The 19,820-nt window shown below is 42.1% G+C and overlaps 2 protein-coding genes across 6 annotated transcripts in view; one reads left to right on the top strand and one right to left on the bottom strand.

The window, feature by feature from the left end:
* actn1 (actinin, alpha 1) overlaps window positions 1–19,820 on the bottom strand; it is a 57,261-nt gene that overhangs the window by 1,360 nt on the left and 36,081 nt on the right. Inside the window, exons 8-20 of one of the 5 annotated variants that reach the window (XM_042225611.1) lie at window positions 17,998–18,083; window positions 14,534–14,626; window positions 13,299–13,529; window positions 12,337–12,484; window positions 12,031–12,181; window positions 11,606–11,714; window positions 11,091–11,231; window positions 5,810–5,992; window positions 4,842–4,976; window positions 4,138–4,317; window positions 2,539–2,685; window positions 377–457; window positions 1–40 (exon numbers count right to left, since the gene is read on the bottom strand). The exon at window positions 1–40 is cut by the window's left edge and continues 26 nt beyond it. In XM_042225611.1, the coding sequence (XP_042081545.1) occupies window positions 1–40; window positions 377–457; window positions 2,539–2,685; window positions 4,138–4,317; window positions 4,842–4,976; window positions 5,810–5,992; window positions 11,091–11,231; window positions 11,606–11,714; window positions 12,031–12,181; window positions 12,337–12,484; window positions 13,299–13,529; window positions 14,534–14,626; window positions 17,998–18,083 (1,725 nt within the window). Of the gene's footprint in view, window positions 41–376; window positions 458–2,538; window positions 2,686–4,137; window positions 4,318–4,841; window positions 4,977–5,809; window positions 5,993–11,090; window positions 11,232–11,605; window positions 11,715–12,030; window positions 12,182–12,336; window positions 12,485–13,298; window positions 13,530–14,533; window positions 14,627–17,997; window positions 18,084–19,285; window positions 19,372–19,820 lie in introns of all 5 variants that reach the window. The other 4 variants (XM_042225610.1, XM_042225614.1, XM_042225613.1 and 1 more) reach the window with 4 other exon arrangements.
* On the top strand, window positions 6,007–7,219 carry LOC121815303. The gene is made up of 2 exons (XM_042225624.1): window positions 6,007–6,835; window positions 7,101–7,219. Exons 1-2 carry the CDS (start codon window positions 6,053–6,055, stop codon window positions 7,188–7,190), a joined length of 873 nt encoding a protein of 290 aa, XP_042081558.1. The 5' UTR covers window positions 6,007–6,052; the 3' UTR covers window positions 7,191–7,219.

Genomic DNA, 19,820 nt, shown 5'->3' with positions numbered 1-19,820 from the left:
AGGTTTTGAAGTCTTCAGGGTCCATGATTCCTGTTCTCTTCTACAAGATGTCAGCGAGGGAAAAACAAAACCAGGCGGAAAAGAGAGAAACAGAGAAGGAGGGGCAGGGATAGCCACGTGAAGCATTAAAGGTTAAAAAAAAGAAAAAAAAGAAAAGAAAAAAAGAGTAGAATTAAGGAAGAAATCCACACAATTCGCGATGTGGATGTTGCAAGGTGAGGGGGAAACCACAGAGGGACATGTAGAGAGGAGGAAGAAAAGCAAGAATAGAATCGAAGGGGAGGGATTGAAGTATAAGGGGGAAAAAGCCAAAGAAAAACAAAAAAAAGAAACCAGTTAAACCTCTCACCGCAAGGGCGTGGCTACAATTAAGTACCTGTGCATCGTTGGCGATATCGAAGCCCAGGCTGATCAGGCAGGCCTTGAACTCCTCCGCGCCCAGAGTGCCCGAGTGGTCCTGGGGTGTGGGAGGCCAGTGCCAGGCGAGGCGTCGGGGCCACAGGCCATGCAGCAACACATACAAGGGTGTCAGTGGTGGTGAGGTGAGGGAGTGGTGGTGGAAGGGGGCAGGACAGGTGAGGTGGTGTTGGTGGGGAAGGAGTAGAAGTGGGTGGGGGGAGGGGGTAGTGCACCATGCACGGTGGGGGCAAAAAGAGGTGAGGGGGTGAAGAGGGCCATGCACAAGAGATAGAAAACAGAGAACACAGTGCATATTCATTAGGATCTGGCAGGTGAACACACGGTGGCAGCAGTGCTGCCATGCTTGGCGAGGCATTCAGAGGCGTTAATGTGCAGTGTGGCAGGCAGACTACAGGACCTTGTGGAGAGGTTATCGATATCATCGATGGCACATGTACTTAGCAACACAATGATTATCCTTCTTAGAAGCAGAACTTTCTTTTTACAGCAAAACACTGGAGTGAGCACGTCATAAAACACTTCTCACAATCATAAGTCTTTCTTTTTTTTTTTAAATCACAAAATCAGATGGTTTAAGAGCGTCAGTTTGGGTTTTGAAAACAAACATTTTCAGTTTAATATGAGAGAAGATGAAGTAAACCTCAACTATTCCCATTTGAGAAGCTGTAACCACCATCATTATTCAGTTATTTTTTTCAGTATTGGCTAATCTGGCTTAATATCTGGCTAATCAAGCAATGTCAGAAAAGCTGTTCATTAAACATGAACAAAGAAAACCTTCAGAGAAAGATGTGAATCCTGAGACAACCAGGAAATACTTTTTGCTTTTATCCTCAGTAGAATTTAAAAAGCAGATAATTGCAGCACTTTAGGTCCCCATCACATCTACCAGCTCGTGTTTAGCTGAGCTTTCAGCTAAACATGTGTAAACCAAAGCAGGACGAGGTCTACATTTGTGCTCCTGTGGACTCTGATTGTTGAGCTCGGGTATTGATTAACAATAGGATGGCTCCGGATGAAGGCATGAACTTATGGTAATGTGCGGGGGTGGGGTGGTGGAGATAAATAAAATCTCATCCATAATTGATGCTGCTCCTGACATGTCTGCGCCAGTGTAAACACTAAGCTCTGGAGGTAGGAGAAGGAGCTTTACAGAGGCAGCTATGCAAGGAAAGCCTGTAATGTGAACTTTAATATTCCTCTTCTGTTCCATCTTAATTTCACGTATCACAAAAGCATCCAGCTGAGCCTTGAGGCTCATTCTGCCAGACTACCACTTTTCCAAAAATGTCTGAAAGCTTTTAAAGATGAATGTTGCGTCACTGAACTGTAAGTCTCTTTTCAACCCAGCCATAACACTTGGGTGCACCCTTACGCGTTCCACAAACAACTCTACTCTACACACTCATTTTCTTCAAGTTTCTGGTTAAAGGATTGCTGTTAGCCACACGTCGGGCAGCATGACAGGATAAAAAAAAATGATCTCAAACCGGTTAGGTTATACAGCCTCACCTCATCTTCTTTGCTTTGCTGGTGATGTCTGAATATACAGAAAAATGAGTGACTCCACATGCCACAGTGTTACTTAAATCTGCAGAAGAATAGTTTGACATTTCGGAAAAATGCATTGTCTAATAGTAGAGGCAGTACATGGTTAGCCTACAGCTCATAAAGCTCACAAAAGGGCACCTCAGAAGTTCAGAGTTTTTCCTGCATAGAGGAATTTTTGGCACTTCCCAAAGAGGTTTGAGGTTGTTGCTATTGGTGCGTGTATGTGTAGAAACCCCAAAGACCTGGCCAGGAAACAGTCTGAGTTAATACCCTTGTCAAACTGTGCAACCTTTCATCTAATTTGCTGAATGCAAATGAGGTACAGCATGCTAATTAACCAGCTAGTGTCTGATGTCGGTTGCTTGAACATGGAAAACCGTTTTTCTTCTTCTGTGTTTAGCTGGTTTAGTCTCACATTTATCAGACAAACATGAGAGGTGCATCAAATTTGTTAGTGAAGGAACCTAAAAGCATATTTCCCAAATGTCAAAAAAAGTTTAAAACAAACTAAAGCTGTCTGCAAATGTCCGGACCTCTCCAGTGTGTCTGCACAGTGCGAGTACTGACCCTGTCGAAGTGGTTGAAGGAAGCCCGGAACTCGTTAAGCTGCTCCTGGCTGATGCCCTTGGCGTCTCGTGTCAAGATCTGGTTCTCGATTTCGTTGATGGTACGAGCGATGGTGGTGAGCAGCTGCTCCCAGCCCACACGGATGTGCTGGAGGGGAGAGAAAGATGAAGACGAAGGAAGTGTTAAGGTGGGCTAAAGAAGAGTTTCAGAGGGACTGGTTTTAGCTGAGCTTTAGCCGAGGTGGTTTGTAGATTGTTTTATGCCCTGTGTAAAGAGAAGAGGAAAATTGCAGCTCAGTACAAGGCAGATGTGTCAGATATAGACTGTAAATTGAACTTTTGAAGAATAAAATGTTAGAACAACTATCTGAATGCTTTGATAATGCACATTCTATTATTTGTCTGCCCTTTTGCTCTAACAGGTACAAAGATTACAGTGAAAAATGATGGCTGTCTATCAACCGCACTCCAGACTGAGTACAATTCACTCAGCTGTGTATAAAACAGCATCCTCCAAACTATGTTCATGTCAACAAAGCCCATAAAAACAGCAAAACCATGTTTAAACCATCTCTCAGCGTGTGGTACTCAGGGTTCAAATCCATTAGATTCTGCTCAAATATGTGCAGCTAGAAAATGGTCAAAACACAAACAAATATGCAAAATAGTTTACTAAACCAGCCGAGCATGGCAAACATTGCAACAGGAGCCAATATTCTACTTGCTGGGGACTAGTTTCAACTGCAGATCAGTGCGTGTAAGGCAGGGGTGTCAAACTCCCGTCCTCGAGGGCCAGCATCCTGCTTGTTTTTGAGATATCCTTGCCCTACCTGCAGCTGATTACCTGGATCAGGTGTGCTTTGCTAATAAGAAGCTACAAGGGCAGGTTAGTTGGAAAACAAGCAGGAGAGCGGTCCTCGAGGCCTGGAGTTCGACACCTGTGGTGTATGGAGAGGACTGTATATACGGGACTGACCCTTAAACAAAGGGCGACATCACGGCTAACAGATGTGTTTCTTCTCTAATTTTTGGACAACAGTAGAGCTCGCTGGCACAGAAATACACCAATGAGCTTTTAGTGAATTTATTGCTGGTTTTAATATTTTCATGTAATTTGTTGTGTGAGACAACAAGAAAGTAGATTAAGAAGAGATCTACTCTCATAAGAAAAAAAGAATGTCCTTCATTTACTAAAAAACAGTAGACGAGGTGCTTTTGTTGCTTCCCAGTAGCTGATTCTGGACAGATGCCTACATAAAAGTTTGGAAAATATGTCTGTAATTATGCAGACAAAATACAAATTAGTTTGGCTTGTAAAAGCTATTCTTGGCGGGGATAGTTCCCCAAAACTTGGCTCATGAGCCAGAAAGTTGATACTGTACACTGAAGACCAGATGGTAAACCGCCAAAAGTTCCATATTCTTAAAGGCCTTCTTGTGGGCATGTAAACATACCGCCATCTATTGTTCTGTAGTGTTTGGAAACCAAGAAAACCAAAGTATTCACAGGACACAGACAAGTCAGACAGACGAGTCAAAAAGCCGGAGTGAAATTAGGAACAGTAATGTGAATATTTGTTGGCGCCAGAAGAAATGTTTACCTCCATGGTGTAGTTGGTGTGCTTGTTGTCAAAGATGAGAGCTTCCTGAATGAGCTGGTGGTCTCCCTCCAGCTGGTCGATCTTTGGCTTGTAGTTGACGATGCTTTTCTCGTATTGGCGGAGGTGCGTCAGCTGGTCCTCCAGGGTGCCGTGCATCTCGATTGAGATGCGGCCAATTTCCTGTGTAAGCACACAGAGAAGGTTATGACACCTTTTAATGAGAACAATGAGTCACAGCGGAGAGGAGGACATGCACACATGAATCCATTCAAGAATAGTCAAAAATCAAATACCACAGCCTGGCTTTGAAGCTTTTCGTTCATCAATTTTTTATTTTTTTATTTTTTAAAGGATAGCATCTCTGCTATTTTACTGAATATAACATATGTCACCATTATGTAAGTACCACCTGGATCAAGCTTTCAAGAACACGAAAATGTCTCCTTTATATAAGGCTACAGTAGCTCCCACATTTCAAAGTGTTATCAAATAATATTTTAACACCAAATAAGAGCAACTATCAAAAAGCCAAAACTAAAGTCTTATATATTTTATCATTATTTAATATGAAATTGAATATGAAATTCTGTGACAGGAAAAAAAACTAATAACCTCTAGTTCAGACCTAAAGACCAAACCATCACTCTGGCCTCATTCTCAACTTATAACGTGCTCCTCCGACTGCGGTTTCTGCTCACACTGACCTCCATCTTGGTTTGGATCCAAGGCCCGATGACATTGGCCTGGTTGGCAAACTGTCTGCGCAGACGCTCGTTGTTCTGCTGCCGGGCGTGCTCTTCAATCAAAGCCTGGTCGCGCTGCGGCACCAGCTGCCTGACCTACAGCAGCCGGGAGATTGATGGAAACACCCAAGTGCGTTAATACTGACTCGTGTGGCTATAATAAAGATGGGAACAACGCAACCTGTAATGAATGGAGAAACTCTTCCCCCCCCCATTTTTTCTTTCTTTCTTTTTTTTTTTTAAAAAGATCTTCTCTCAGCGCTTCACTCTTTTCATAACACAAGTTCTTATTCCCTTACTGAATATAAAAATAAATCTCTTATGCCACTAAAGCTTACCAAAGCATGAATTTGCTTAGACTGGAGCTGCCATACTCATTTTACGTTACTTTAAAGAGCTCACATTTTCTTTGTTGTCTCTTTTGTTGCCTGCCTTTTTCTCCCCGTCTTTTGTTTTAAATTTAATTATCTCTGAATTATTATGCAGAATTGTAGGCAATAAAATGTGGGTTTGTATTCTGACTGATTAAATATTAAAAAGTAATAAAAACCAACATGACACAAAACAAGCTTTTCTTTCCCTGATGTTTTTCTCTTTACCAACTGTTCTCCCAAGACCTCTATTATTTACTATGTTATGCCTCATCCAAAGTTTTTGTCGTGTACATTTTTGCTTTTATTTCCTTCACAGGCTTTCTTTCTTTCTTTCTTTCTTTCTTTCTTTCTTGTTTGGATGTATGGACAGTCCAGATCACTTAAAAATCTGGATTAAGAAGGGAATGGATAACTGAAAGGGGGGAAAAAAATGCACTAGACCCCAAATTTTCACTCATCATGCACAAAAAAAAAAGGGGGAAAAACCCACACATGAAAACACCAACAAATGAAAACAAAAAACATAACATTTTACATGTTTATTGATTATATTACCTTGTCCCATTTGGCATTAATCTCCTGTGGGTTGATGGTAGTATAGGGGTTGGTGCCGGCAATATTCACGTGATAGGTCTGCACAATTTTGGCAATCTCATTGTGAATTCCCAGGATGGCCAAGCGCTCTTTGTCAGCCTCTGGTAGCGTGGCTTTGAACTGCTCGTGGGCTGTGCTTAATCCCTGAGACACAAAATGTAGACAAACAATTAGGACGACTTCTTTGAACATCAGGACTTGGAAATGTTCACAGACAGTGTCCTCTGCTATATAAAACACTGCATAGACACTGTTACAGCAGTCAAACGGATCCGGGCTTATCCCAACCAAAAGCCCTGGATGACCCGGGAGGTCAGGCAGCTGCTGAAGGAGAGGAACATTGCGTTCAGGTCTGGCAACAGGGATCACTACACCACAGCCCGATCCAACCTGAAGAGAGGCATCAGAGAGGCAAAGGGGGACTATAGGAGGAGGATTGAGGACCATCTGAAGAGTAATACCAGCCGGCAGGTGTGGCAAGGCATCCAGCACCTAACCAACTATAAGATCAATCTCGGAGCTGCGGACGGTGACCTGGAGCTGGCAGAGGAGCTGAATATCTTCTTCGCCCGCTTTGAGACCAGGGTACCGGAGGTATTGGAGCCACAGCAGCAACACGCCACCCATAGCAGCACCACCCTCACCCTGGAAGAGCACGAGGTGAGGCGCATGCTGCAGGCTGTTAACCCGAGGAAGGCGGCGGGTCCTGATGGTGTGCCAGGTCGAATATTGAGGGATTGTGCAGAACAGCTGGCTGGGATCTTCACCAGGATCTTCAACAAATCCCTCGCACAGGCGACTGTCCCACTCTGCCTGAAGTCCTCCACCATAGTCCCCTTGCCTAAGAAGCCCCACATCACCGGCCTGAATGACTACAGACCGGTGGCACTCACCCCAGTGGTAATGAAATGCTTTGAGAAGCTGGTCCGCAGACACATCACAGCAGCCCTGCCCCGCAGCCTGGATCCACACCAGTTTGCCTACAGAGCAAACCGGTCCACGGAAGACGCTGTAGCCACAGCACTCCATGCTGCATTAACTCACCTGGAAGAGCATGGTAGCTATGTGCGGATGCTCTTCGTGGATTACTGCTCAGCTTTTAACACCATCCTTCCACACAAACTGGTGGCCAAGCTACAAGACCTGGGGCTTCCATACAGCACCTGCATGTGGATCAATAGCTTCCTCTCGGGCCGTAGACAGAGAGTCAGAGTTGGCCATCACACATCCTCAGCCCTGAGTCTCAGCACTGGCTCACCCCAGGGCTGTGTGCTCAGTCCACTGCTCTACTCTCTCTACACACACGACTGCACTCCTCGCCACCACAGCAACATCTTTGTGAAATTTGCAGATGACACCACAGTGGTGGGGCTCATTTCCAAGGGAGACGAGTCTACGTACAGAGACGAGGTGGAGCAGCTGACGTCATGGTGTAAGGCCAATAACCTCCTCCTCAACACTTCAAAAACCAAAGAACTCATAATAGACTTCAGAAGGAAAAAGGCAGAGATCCAACCACTATTCATAAATGGGGACTGTGTAGAAAGGGTGGCAAGCTTCCGCTTCCTGGGAGTCAATATAGAGGAGAACCTTTCCTGGAGTGTGAACACCTCCGAGCTGCTGAAAAAGGCCCAACAGAGACTGTACTTCCTGAGAATTCTCAGGAGGAATAACATCACACAGAGACTGCTGGTGTCCTTCTACAGAGCCACCATTGAGAGTGTTCTAACTTACTGCATATGTATTTGGTACACTAGCTGCACAGGGGCTCAGAGGAAAGCACTCCAAGGGATCATTAACACCGCCCAAAAGATCACTGGCTGCCCTCTCCCCACACTGGAAGTTCTACACAATGCCCACTGTTTTAAAAAGGCCCAAAACATCATAAAAGACACCTCACATCCTGGCCACTCCCTGTTCGAACTGTTGCCCTCAGGCAGACGGTACAGGGCAATCAGAGCAAGGACTAATAGACTCAAACACAGCTGTTATCCAACTGCAATAACACATCTGAATACTACAAAAAAATGTCCATCACGCCACTCTTGTGTTAATCTTGAGCTGAAGCATGTGTGTGGGAATGTATGTGAATGTTTTACTGTTACATCTTATTAGTATTTTAAGTATTCTATCTATTTTATTTATTGAATTTTATTGTTTTATTTATATTTTGATATTGCTAGGGATGATGCAATGATCGGGGACCATTCTTAATTTCGTTGTTCTCTGTGACAATGACAATAAAGTTTCTGATTCTGATCTAGCCTTTTTTTTGATTATGAAATATAAAAAATTTAGTTTGAATTTTTTTGCTAAAAATGTAGTGATATGGAACTTATATAACACTGTGCAGAGATATTAAGAAAGATTTATTTAAAAAAGAAGCAGCCAAAACAAAACACATGTAATATAAGCTTCCTCAGTCTGATGAAGTGTTGATTCAAACAACTGCATTTTCATTTTTGTTCTCTTGATTGATTCATTAGTTAAGACAAACTTGCTTAGGTCTGCTTGCATCTGCTTTTATGGTTTTATACCAGAATCTGACAAAGTCTAACTCTGATATTGTGTTTAATTGCATTCCTGCTGTGAGTGAGATGAGAAGATCCATGTCTGTGTGTCTGTGTCAAATCTGTTTGATAAATGTTAGATTTAAGTCTAAAGCCCATCAGAAGAGAACAACATCCACCTGCTGAGAGTTTTTAATTAAAAAAAAAATTCAGTTTTAAAGAGGCCCCAGACAGTGCTTTATTTTATGAAAGCTTTCTGTTACAGCCATCCTATCACTGGGCTGGAATTCTCCTCTGTTAGATCAAATATGATTTGTGGCAAAGAGGAAGTACCTCACACAATAGTGCAAACAAACCTGGAAGTGCTTAACTGTTAACAATAGGCTCCCTAATGCAATTTCAGTGCTAAGCAGCTATAGAGAGAAATTCAAAACAAACAGTCAGCTCATGTTATCGCTGTTTAATCATTAAGTAGCAAAAACACCCTGCTTGTTGTCCAGTTCATAATTTTCATATGATCTTAGAATACTCCTGTGGTCCGTTCTTCGTACCTCGCTAAGTAAGTTAGCTGGATTTGATTGTTGACGATTTCGCGTGATCTTGGATCGTTCGGTTCTCCGAAGCTCATCCGGGACTTGCTGTCATAGCAACAGATCCGTAAGCGTAAACCTGCTTGGGAGCAGGCTTACTTTATGTAAACAAGATTAGATCGCGGCCACTCAGGTATGTCCGCTTCATTTATACGAAAGCAACAGCGATATTTTACCACTGTTTTACCATAAATAAATATTATCAATGTAACTAAAGATAATGCAGTACTTGATTCTTTTATTGATTCCATACAGATACATACAGGTCATTTCCTAAAAAAAGGGAAATGTACTATTAATCATTCTATTTCATGTATTTGATTATTTCAGATGTAATTCATATTTTAGAGTAGTAATTGTAAATTACTTCATGTATGAGAGACCACAGCTATAAAAGCGAAGGGGGATTTGGGAAGCCTGTCGCAGCCATGTCCTGTCCGTATATGCGAGCCACCCATTGCGGAAGGTGCAAGATTGATAAGGAGAGTTCTCAGAATTCAGCGTATATTGCAGGATAGACAGGATCCTTTAGCTCAGCGCGACAGTGTGCTCATAGAGAGATATCGATTTTCCCGTGAGGGTATTATTTACTTAACCAACTTGTTGACGAGGGGGTGCAGGACCACCACCTGTCTTTTTTTGCTCTGCCCTTTTCCTGGTTGCTGTTATAAACAAACAAACAGATTATTTCAGGGTCTCTTTTCAAGAGACTAAAAGCAATATAAGTGATAAATATTACCATTCTGTAGAATATTCTTATATTTCACTTTTACTTGTTCCCATGTTCTAGTGGGTCCTGTTGTGGCTCTAATGTGAAAGAGGATATAATGTAATATAATATAATAAATTACTTACAAGTTTAATTTGTCAGCAACTTTCTGCCAGCCCTCTCTCCTTGCTTTTGCAGCCTTTGCAGTGTTCCCTTGTGTTTTAATTAAACTCTGAAACTCCTGAAATCCCTCAATCAAAAGTTCTTGCTCTGCTGCCAAAAAATACTGAGCGCGCTCCTTCGACATTTTCGCCGACCAATCAAAGGGTTGCCGATCAATGTTTCTACTATCGATGCGTAGCCCCTTTTAAGCCACCCAGTGATCTCACATTACTTCATCCAGCTGTACTAATCGTCAACAACAGGTGTGTTCGGAGAACCGGAATAGCGAGCTCAAAGTTGGCACGATGATTTGACCTTGGATGTAGTAAGCGAGGTACGAAGAACGGACCCCTGGAGTCATTTGACCTTGAAATTCAATTCAATTCAGTTTTATTTATATTGTGCCAAATGACAACAGCAGTCACCTCAGGACCCTGAAATATTACAGAGAAAACTCCAATAATCAGATCAAGTACTTGGTGACAGCGGGAAGGAAAAATTCCCTTTTTAACGAGAAGAACCCTCTGGCAGATCCAGGCTTAGGAAGGGCAGCAATCTGCTGCAGCTGGTTGGGGGTGAGGACAAAAGAGAGCCCATTCCTGTTGAACTCTGCTGTTGCTTCCTTCCCTTTTCTAGCCCACAGATCAAAGGCTCTGAATACTGAATGGAACTGAAATTAATGGAATTTGTTTTTTGTGTGACAAGTCGTTAAATATTTAGATAATGGTCAATCGTACACCAAAACTTTACAGAAGCACACTTTGCACAATTGAGCCGGTCATTTTAGAGTTTGATTGATCTTTCTAAAACAGACGGTGTTGGTCTAGCTAGGAGCAAAAGTTTTGGAGAATTTGTTTCCATATAATAATGTAGTCATGAAATAAAACCATAAATCTTAGCATATTTATGATTTTAGTAGTCTCACATCATAAGAAGTACTCAGCAAAATGTAAAGTAACAACCATTATGACTTATCCAAAGCATCTATTTAGTTTACTGAAGATATATCAACTTGGTCATATGTTCATTTATTACCATTATGTACTACTAGAAGGTGCAATATGCTGTTAAGGTAGCAGGCAATATGTTGCTTCTTCACATTAACTTGACATAGATGATAGCTGCTTAGCCAACGCTCATCAAGAAAGTAAAGAAGCACCAAACGAACAAATACCTGCGTTAGCTTCACAGCTACATAACCCCTGCTGTGTGTTTAAAGGCTGACAATTCTATTTATTCCCTAAAGTCGCATGTAATTTTCCCCATCTCACCTGGATCTCTTCAATGGTGTGGACAATAAATGTATCCTGCAGGTCCTCCATTGCGCCCTCCATCCAGTTGTTGAACGGAGCCGCTCTTTTGGCAAACTCAAGGTACAGCTGGTCGATGGTTTCAAGGAGCTTCTCTGTTCTCTGTTGAGCATTAAAAATGTGATAAACATAAATTTACAGGGTTTTTATTGACCTTCAAAGTCTATTTGGGTGAAATTTAAGAATTCGTGGAGGCTTTTTTTTGCATGAGCGTTCACAGAGCTCAGAGGGATTTGGGGGGTTATATCTTCACAAATAAAGTCTCTAAACTTGAAAGGCTTTTCAAGGCCAGCAGAAACTCTGAAATTGTCGTCACAGTTTCTCGCTGTGAGGAAAAACTCTTTCATCTCTAAATTTTTGCCCTCACCAGCATAAAGAAGGACAGGGGGAATTTAAAACACTTTAAAGCGAGTCAGAAATGTGACTCTTTGCTAGGTTGTTTACTTTCGATTCCCTTTGGGCTTGTCCCGTGTTACCTGCAGAGCCTCGCTGCGTTTCTGGGTCAGACCTCCCAGAGTGTCCCATTGGTCGCAGATCCGCTGGCAGCGAGCGTTAACACTGGGGGAGTCATAGTAGTCCAGCTCACTGGAGCACAAAAGAGACAGGAACACAAGTGGTTCGTTATCTGCAGCAGAGCAGCTTTAACTCACATTAATCATCTTTCATAGATAAGAATTTTGTTCGTGTTTGTCTGTCATCTTGATTTGTTGATTTTGTGTTTTATGTGGCGTGAAATGAGAATGAGCAGAATGTCCTAGTTGTAGGCTCAGCTCTTACTGTGCAAACAGGCAAGCTGTAAATGCACAGGAGCCCTCAAATTATCCAACTCTACTTCATCCTTTTATTGATCCACAGAAGGTTCCTGCACAATTTACGATTTCCATCTGTTCACTTCTCTTACTTTAACTCCTGTGCAATGGCTGCAATCTGCTCCACGCGGTCCTGGTGTGCCGCCAGGTCACTCTCAAAGGCCTCGTGTTTTTTCAGCAAAGCCTTAATCTCTGACAGAGAGGCCGTCTCATAGTCCCGCTTCTGCAGCATGTCCTCTTTACCTTCAGGGGGAGACACAGAAAGTATATCATTAAAGCTAAAATATCTCCCACCTATACTTCTGCATTTTTACTTTACCTCAGCCACACAGCACTAAACACAGGAGCGCTCTGGTTCGTTATGTTCATATGTGCACTTTTTTCAAAACAGCAGATACCTTCAGTCCAGGCTTCGTGGATGGCTGCTTTCTGCCTGAACTTCTCTGCCAGGTGGTCGAGTCTCTCCAGCCTGCGGATCTCGTTGAGGAGCCATTCTTCGTAGCCTTTCTCTGCTCCCTCTAGATTTCCCCATGCATTGTTAATGTCCTGCATGAGGCAAAGGAGAAACAGTCTAAAACAGGCTGTGACTTCAACGGATGAAAATCTGAGCTATAAATCCAAGTAAACAAAACAGCTTTCATGTTCTGCGACTACATATATTATTTTACAAATACACACATCCACAACCTAGCATTACTTTACTTAAACCTCGCATTTACTTTTATGGCTCACTGTCTTAAGTCTGTACTTAGCAACTGTATATATTCTACTTAAGGAGTGACGACTTATTCTGTTTAGATCAGTCCTCAACGTGGAGCTGAGACTGCTAAACCTTGAGTGTAAAATGTTAAGGTACTATTTGTTGCACTGTTTGAAAATGCTAAATGTTTTACATGCATTCAAATTGCTTGGAATTTGCATGTGCAAATGTTGATCACCTTAATTACACAAAAATGGTTTTAGAAACTTGGTTTGAGTTCAAAAGCAGTTGTTACTTTTGTCTGGCTGCATTTGAGCTTTGATAAATGCTTTGCAGATGAGGCTTTATTGCCTTTTTCAGTTAATAATGAAAGCTTTAAGACTGAACCAAAAGGGAATTGAAAACAGTGAAGTTACAGTTGGTGGAATCTTATTCGATTTGTTCGTATACTATTTATTTCACAGTTATAATGGGAAAAATGCCTCCTGATGTTTTGAGACTTTACAAATTGTAAAATGTTTATGTAATTGTTGTCACGGTGTAATTATTCATATTATGTAATAGTAGAAAATGCAAAATTGTTAGAGTAAAAAAAGTTACAATGTTTTCTGACATCTCAAACTTTTTCAAGTTTGTTCTTTCAGAAACTGCCTGACTTACCGAGACCATCTTTCCCTCAGAGGGCATGAACGCAGGCCTGTTGCTGAGCCTCAGCTTGGTCTGCAGGGTGTTGAAATTGATCTCCAACTGGCACTTTTCCTGCACTTTGGGCGGCTTGTGGAGGCGGCGATAATCTCTGAAGTCCTCCAGCTTCTGCTGCATGGCCTGCATGGTGTTCTCCGGCATTCGGTTCTCCAGCCAGGGGATGGTGCGACGGATCCACTCCAACAACTGGGGTGTTGTGTAATGTGTGGAAAAGTGTATGTATGTATGTGTGTGTGGTAAAGGATGAGATTATGAGGAGGCAGATGGAGGGAAAATGAGTTCATGGAGATGAATGGGGAAGAAGAACCATGCAAATCACAGAAAATGGAGCGTAATGATCGTCAGAGAGGAGGAAGATGAGATGTGTTGGATGTGATTGACATGTGAAGAAAGAATATAAGGTGAGATAATTAGTTGACTAGTTACGTTTTACTAACTGATTGCAACGAAATGTATGTTTTGTGTCTTTTTGTTTTCTCTCATTTTCTTTACCATTATCTATAACACAGCATCAGATATACACAAATATTTTTGTATTGAAAGTTCACTTAAATTAACCTGACTTTACAACAAGAATGCACCAAAAATAAGTCTTTTTAAAATAGTTTTTAATAAACAGTTAACTTTTAAAAATCCACTGATTTTTTTCAAGGAATTGTTTATCATTTGGGGAAATAGACATACTTTCTTTTGTCATGAGAGATAAAAGTCTCAGCTTCAGTGGCATAAAGTGCTAGCCTGAACCTGCCCACTGGTACTGTGGTAGGTAAATACGTAAGGATAGAATGAAATAAACACGTTAAGTTCATATCTGTTTGTTTAATCTGTGACAATTTACATAACTGTAAGGTAACTCTATAATGTTATCATACAGCATGTACTTTACCAGTCTGGTCTAATTCTCTGCTACATCAAAAAACCTCATTTATAAGCAAATGGTATAAAATGAGAGAGAAAACAGACCGACTACCAAAAAATCTGATTTTATCTGGTGCACTTCTATGCCTAAAACCTGTTTGTCTGGCCGCTGGTTATCTTGATCTGCCATGTTTATACCTGTTTAGAGCACAAACACCCCCAGGGGTAGGAGGTGAAGGAGTGGTGCAGTAAGGGTGGGGAAAACAGAAGGGGGGGGGGGGGAGTAGAGAAGTTGCAGGGCAATTAAAGGATAAAAACTGGGGTGTGCTCACATCACTGGCCAGCTTCTCATAGTCCTCCATCAGCTGCTCATTCTCTTGGTTGACAGCCAGCACCTTGCAGATCCTGTTGGCCGCTGTCTCTGCCTAAATGGCGGGAGCGAGGGGGGGGGAAACAGAGTGAGACCCACAGCTGAGAGAGACAGAGCAAATTTTGAGCCTTGGTGTTATGCAGCTATCTCTAATGTTCCTTGCATATCTAACTGGTGAGTGTGCCACAGGTGATATATTTGATCTGACTGCATCCATCCATCCATCCATCCATACTGCCTACACAGAAGCACTCCAAGATTTCCCAAATGAGTCATTTTTAGGGAATGAAGCAATACATCAGCAACAGCTCTGCAGGGAAGTAAAATCAGGACAGTCACTGCATGTTACCATACCTATAATGTATAATGATGCCTGGAAGTATGTGCTGTACTGAGAATGTCAATGAAATGCCCCAAGATTAAATAGAGTCCAGCCTGTTTCCAGCAGGCACGACTCTACAGAGAAACGGCGACAACTCAGAGAGCTGTAACAATGATGCATTAAACTGTACCTGCCATCAGGTGTAGGGGCAGCGTTCTCTCTGCAACACTATCTTTTTATAGCATAGCAGCAGCAAATAGTGTTATTTTAGCCTCTCAACCTACATAAAGAGAGCTCTGACTGGAGAAATGTAGAGTGAAGCCCAGTGGGGGGAACAGGGGGGCTCATCTCTGACATAACACCTCTCTCAGTCTTTAATACTGAATGCACAATGTATGAATAAGTCACTGTGACGATATGTAGTCAGGTAACCTGTTGTGTGTAAGATGAAAATGCTGTAAAGAGAAAAGAATTCTGAAAGGAAATACAAGCAGAAACTGAAGTGACATGCATAAAGTCTGGAAAATATGCAGCAGATTTTAGCTGAGAAATGCAGCACACCCAGACACAGTTTTTAGAATAAAACAAGAAACTCCATCTGCGACTGCAGCAAATCAAAACCATTGGCAATATACCTCTGAAGTGCTTGATAAGTAAATGTATTGATTGAAAAGGCAGCACAGCCTTGCAGCAGTGTCCTTTTAGAGGGTGCACAGTCTCAGTAAGCTAAACCCGAGTCTCCCTCCTGCCCCATTTCATAGTTCACAGCCTGGCATCCCACACTGAGGACTGTTTCCAGCCTCTTTTGTTAAGAGATCACAGGGGAAACTTGGCTCGGTCAGAGACATGCTCCGGGGGTTCTACCAGGAGTTGCCTTAAAAGGAGAGCCATGATGTGCAGGTCGTGCTTCTGTGAGCAAATGTTTGCATGCTGGGCCTGTTTAATGAAAGGCTCGACAGCCAGGACCTCTTTCATGAATTACTTTGTTGTGACATCACAGCGACCAGAGGGAAGGATTATTAAGGTGAAAACCATCTTCCCATTTATCTGCGGTGCCACTGTGGACACTGCCCTATTTTGTGTCTCTTCTGTATGATCAGCAGAAGCCCCACAGACCTGCTGCTCAAACCTTCAGGTCAGAAGAAAGTCAACTCGAAGAGATGGTTTGTTTCAGACAGTGGAAAAACTAAGGGGGCGCACCAAGACTTGATATAACAAATATTTTTAATGGAACAATTAAAGGAAATTTGATCATAATAGGTCCCGCATTAAAACCTAGAGATCATAGTTCTTTGATTCTTTTGACATTCCTTTTTTGATTCAAGCCCTTAAACTTGCAATTACTCATTTTTAGCCCCTTTGGGACAGCAGAAACACTCATTAAACACCACAAATTTCTACCAAATAACAGATTTTGAGCATGATTGCAATTTTCCCTCCCGTTCCCTCCTGTCTCTTTAGCAGCTATAAATGAGTTCTTTTGTCTAGTGTGAAGTTTAACTGAGCTTTTCACTTTAAACATTTGACAACACTGACTGAGAAACAAAAGAAATAAACTGGCATGTCTGACAGCAAAACTAAGAGCTGAAAGAAGCTAAAACAAAGCACAGAAGAGCGACAAACTGTGATAAAATTCTGGGCAATCTCCTCGCCACACAGACTATGCACTAATAAAAATGGACCATGTGATCCAATGTTAATAATGGGGCCGTAACTTAAAACTGGGCCTTAAAGAAGATGGAATATGTGTGTAACTACAAACTCCATCAAAGCTCAATGAAACCTCCACAATGAGAGAAATAACTAATAGTTTTTTATATTCATGTTCCATTGTCATGTAGCAAACAGGTGATACACACGTGTCTCCTTGCTGCCACCTTTTTTGAACAAGGGAGAAAAAGGAATAACAACATAATCATGTAGCACAGAATCTATTTTTGGATCAGAGACTGAATTGTAACCTGATTATCAGGAATTACACTTCCTTAAAAAAACAATACTGTTATTTAACTTTGTGGAGTTAATGTGAGGATTTCCACGTGCAGAGCGGTCCAACATAGGAATGTCTAACTCATAGTGTTTATTGCTAAATATCTGCCCTAAAGGGTGAAATCGGAGGTGTTAAAGAGAGGAGGAGTAACTGTTCCTCCACCCATTGTTTCTGAAATCTACGCCAGAGCTGTAAAACTGTGTGCCAGCCAGCAGCAGTTTCCGGACTCCTGCTTCTCAGGAGAGCTCCATTAAGAAGTGGATCCTAATAAAGATTTTAAGTACAGGAGACTTAGCGGATATCCTGCATGTGTGATAAGTCTCTATTACTCGCTGCGGAGATCTTTAGCGGATTTGGCATGTCTTTGGAATAATATATTCCACTGAGAGTGCAGGGACTAGTTGCAGGGGTGTACATTGTATCAGGGATCAATATACTGCTGAAAGAGAGGAGATAAGGAGGCTCTGAATAAGCCAAGTCTCCCAGTGGAGCCACCCACAATAAAAATGCATCAAGCGATAGCACTTCGAGGCACATAAACTCAATTTTCAGATAGCAATGATGTCAGCAATGCAAATATGTGTGTGTTTCTTGGATTGCTTAATGTTTTAATATGAAGTCAGAGCAACCAGATATCCTACTCCCACCTAGTCTATAATCAGGATTTGCTGTGCAGAGAGGAAGAACTCTGGGTGCCCTGCCTTTACTGCAGGACAAGAGAAAATGCTCTTTAGAAACTTATGTTATTGTAGTAGGAAACGTGACACTTTACATACGAATTCAAAACATAGACCCTGCTTTTAGCTCTATTTTTCATCTCCACAGACTTCCTGTTAGCTACTGAATGCTCCATTATGTTAAATACGTAAACTTATTGTTTCTGTCTGCTGTCTGAAGCTGGACCAATGATGTACAGTAAGGGTTTTTGAACATTGCTATGAGGGAGGTGTAAGTGAATGGAAACATGGAACTGTATAACCCAAACAATGAGCTAAAAAAAAAAAATGCTAAAAAGCTTCAGAGAACTAAGACAAAAAAATACTGCCACCAAGTACAGCAGGTATTTTGTGATTTTTTTTTTTATTTTTACTTTTTATTATGTTTTATTTCTCACCTTCTGTTTGCCTGAGAATGCGTGGTAATAACACGACACATAAGTCATGACGGCCTTCTCATCTGGCCTCAAGGTGCTAATGATATCTGCCAAGGGAACAGAGGAAAAGGAGAGAGGACAGGGAAGAGAAAAAGGCACCAGTGTAAAAGTGTGCAGAGACAAAAAAAGGCCAGCAGGGGGTGCAGTGACAAGTTATCTCCAGTTTACCTGCAGTTGGTCTTCAAGTTAGCTTGTTATTAGCGATTCTTAATTTTTCTCGTGAAAAGTGAGATGCTTGCCTTGATTCAAAGTGGGAGGTGGAAGCATGAAGTGAAAACACATTCATTTTATAAGGAGTAATGGTTTCTTGAGTGTTTTAACTTTTCATTTTGTTGCATTGAGAGCCAGCTGTATGTCATCCCACACCTCCTTATCTATGATGCAATCCAGAGTCCAGCTGTAGTTTAACTTCTCTCAATGAGGCACACCACTCTCTCCACTTATAAACACAGACGTTTTTGGTGCACGTTGCTTAAACACAGCTGTGGTGAAGTGCTCTCTCCACTGCTGGGCCTCTTAGATGAACCTGGCTCTTATATAACTTGTGTCTCATGATGCTGCAGAGGTGCAGCACAGTCTCACATTTCCTGTTGTACTTCTATGTACGCTGTTGTCAAACTAACAGACAGGAATTCGTTATCCCACTGAGAAACTCCAAAGTGGCACTTCTTTCCTGTAAAGAAACAGGGAAATGGACTCCTGTGTGTAACCAGCTGCCACATATCCAGCCTCCTGCTTGACTACGAAGCACCAGTTTTAATTGTATTCATTCCTTCACTCTCAATTTAAGCTGTCACTCCGAGGGCTGAACATAATCGTCCAATTAAACAGTCACATATCCCCTTCTGTAATACACTTCAGGCTAATTTGTGTCAAGCCATTGCTGTTATCACAGCCAATCACCATCACTCCAATCAGATAAACGTCGCCACACTTCCCACTCTGCTTTTGCTCAGCACCATGAAACCCTAATGAGGGGTGGCTCCACTAGCCTGCAGTGCCATTACAACAAGGTAGACTGGAGACACACTTGCACTCGCTGCCTCTAAGAACAGCGTGTTTTTGTCCCATCATGCATTTGGTAGTGTGAACCATGCGGAAAGTAAAGAAGACGACCCCTGCAGGGGGCGTTGTGCACTGCAGAGAGAAGGATACTGTTAGGAGAAACACGTGGAGGTGGAAAAAAGGGAAAGAGGGGAGTGAGGCGAAGAGGAGAAGGAGGAGGAAGGAGACGCTGCATCCAGGATACCTTCTGAGCGCCTGAGAAGGCGTGGTAGAAGCTAGAGACGTAGGTCATGATTGCCTTCTCGTCCGGACGGGCAGTGCCCACAATGTCTGTGGGGAAGAGAGGACGTCAGGGAGGGGATGGAGGTTAGGGTTGAGTGGGAGGAGGTTGAGGTTGTTAAACACAGAACAGTTAAATGAAGAAACAGGAAACAAAACTCATCACATAAATAATATTTAGAACGAAAACAAAATCAGTGGTATGGACCAGATGCGCTTATGGGCTTTAGCTACATCTCTTAACAGAAAACCTCCAGTTTTCAAATCTAAAAACTACTTGGTGAGCAAACCATACTTGAAGATACAGGATGACGTCAGTAAGGCTTAATTTATTTGTAGAGAAAGAACTGAATATTTACATTTAGTAGAAAATAGTCTCCCATTGTTTGCACAGCTGCACAAGTGAATGCTAAGGCCAAAATATACCCTCTCAGGAATCAGGATAACGCGCACTTGTTGAAAAGTTGGTCATTTAAAGTCAAAGCAGAATGTCATTACCA

Source organism: Haplochromis burtoni, unplaced genomic scaffold, assembly GCF_018398535.1.
Source record: "Haplochromis burtoni strain Fernald_Lab_line unplaced genomic scaffold, NCSU_Asbu1 Contig_176, whole genome shotgun sequence".
In the NCBI taxonomy this organism is placed as follows: Eukaryota; Metazoa; Chordata; class Actinopteri; order Cichliformes; family Cichlidae; genus Haplochromis; species Haplochromis burtoni.
Note: the sequence above shows the minus strand (reverse complement) of the source record. Positions and strands in the feature narration are given on the sequence as shown.

Excerpts from the sequence above, each read along its gene's own strand:
- LOC121815303 (XM_042225624.1), top strand. The coding sequence starts at position 6,053 with ATGTTCACAGACAGTGTCCTCTGCTATATAAAACACTGCATAGACACT. Across the intron at positions 6,836-7,100 it reads CACACCAGTTTGCCTACAGA|GCTCACCCCAGGGCTGTGTG; the intron begins GCAAACCGGTCC and ends GTCTCAGCACTG.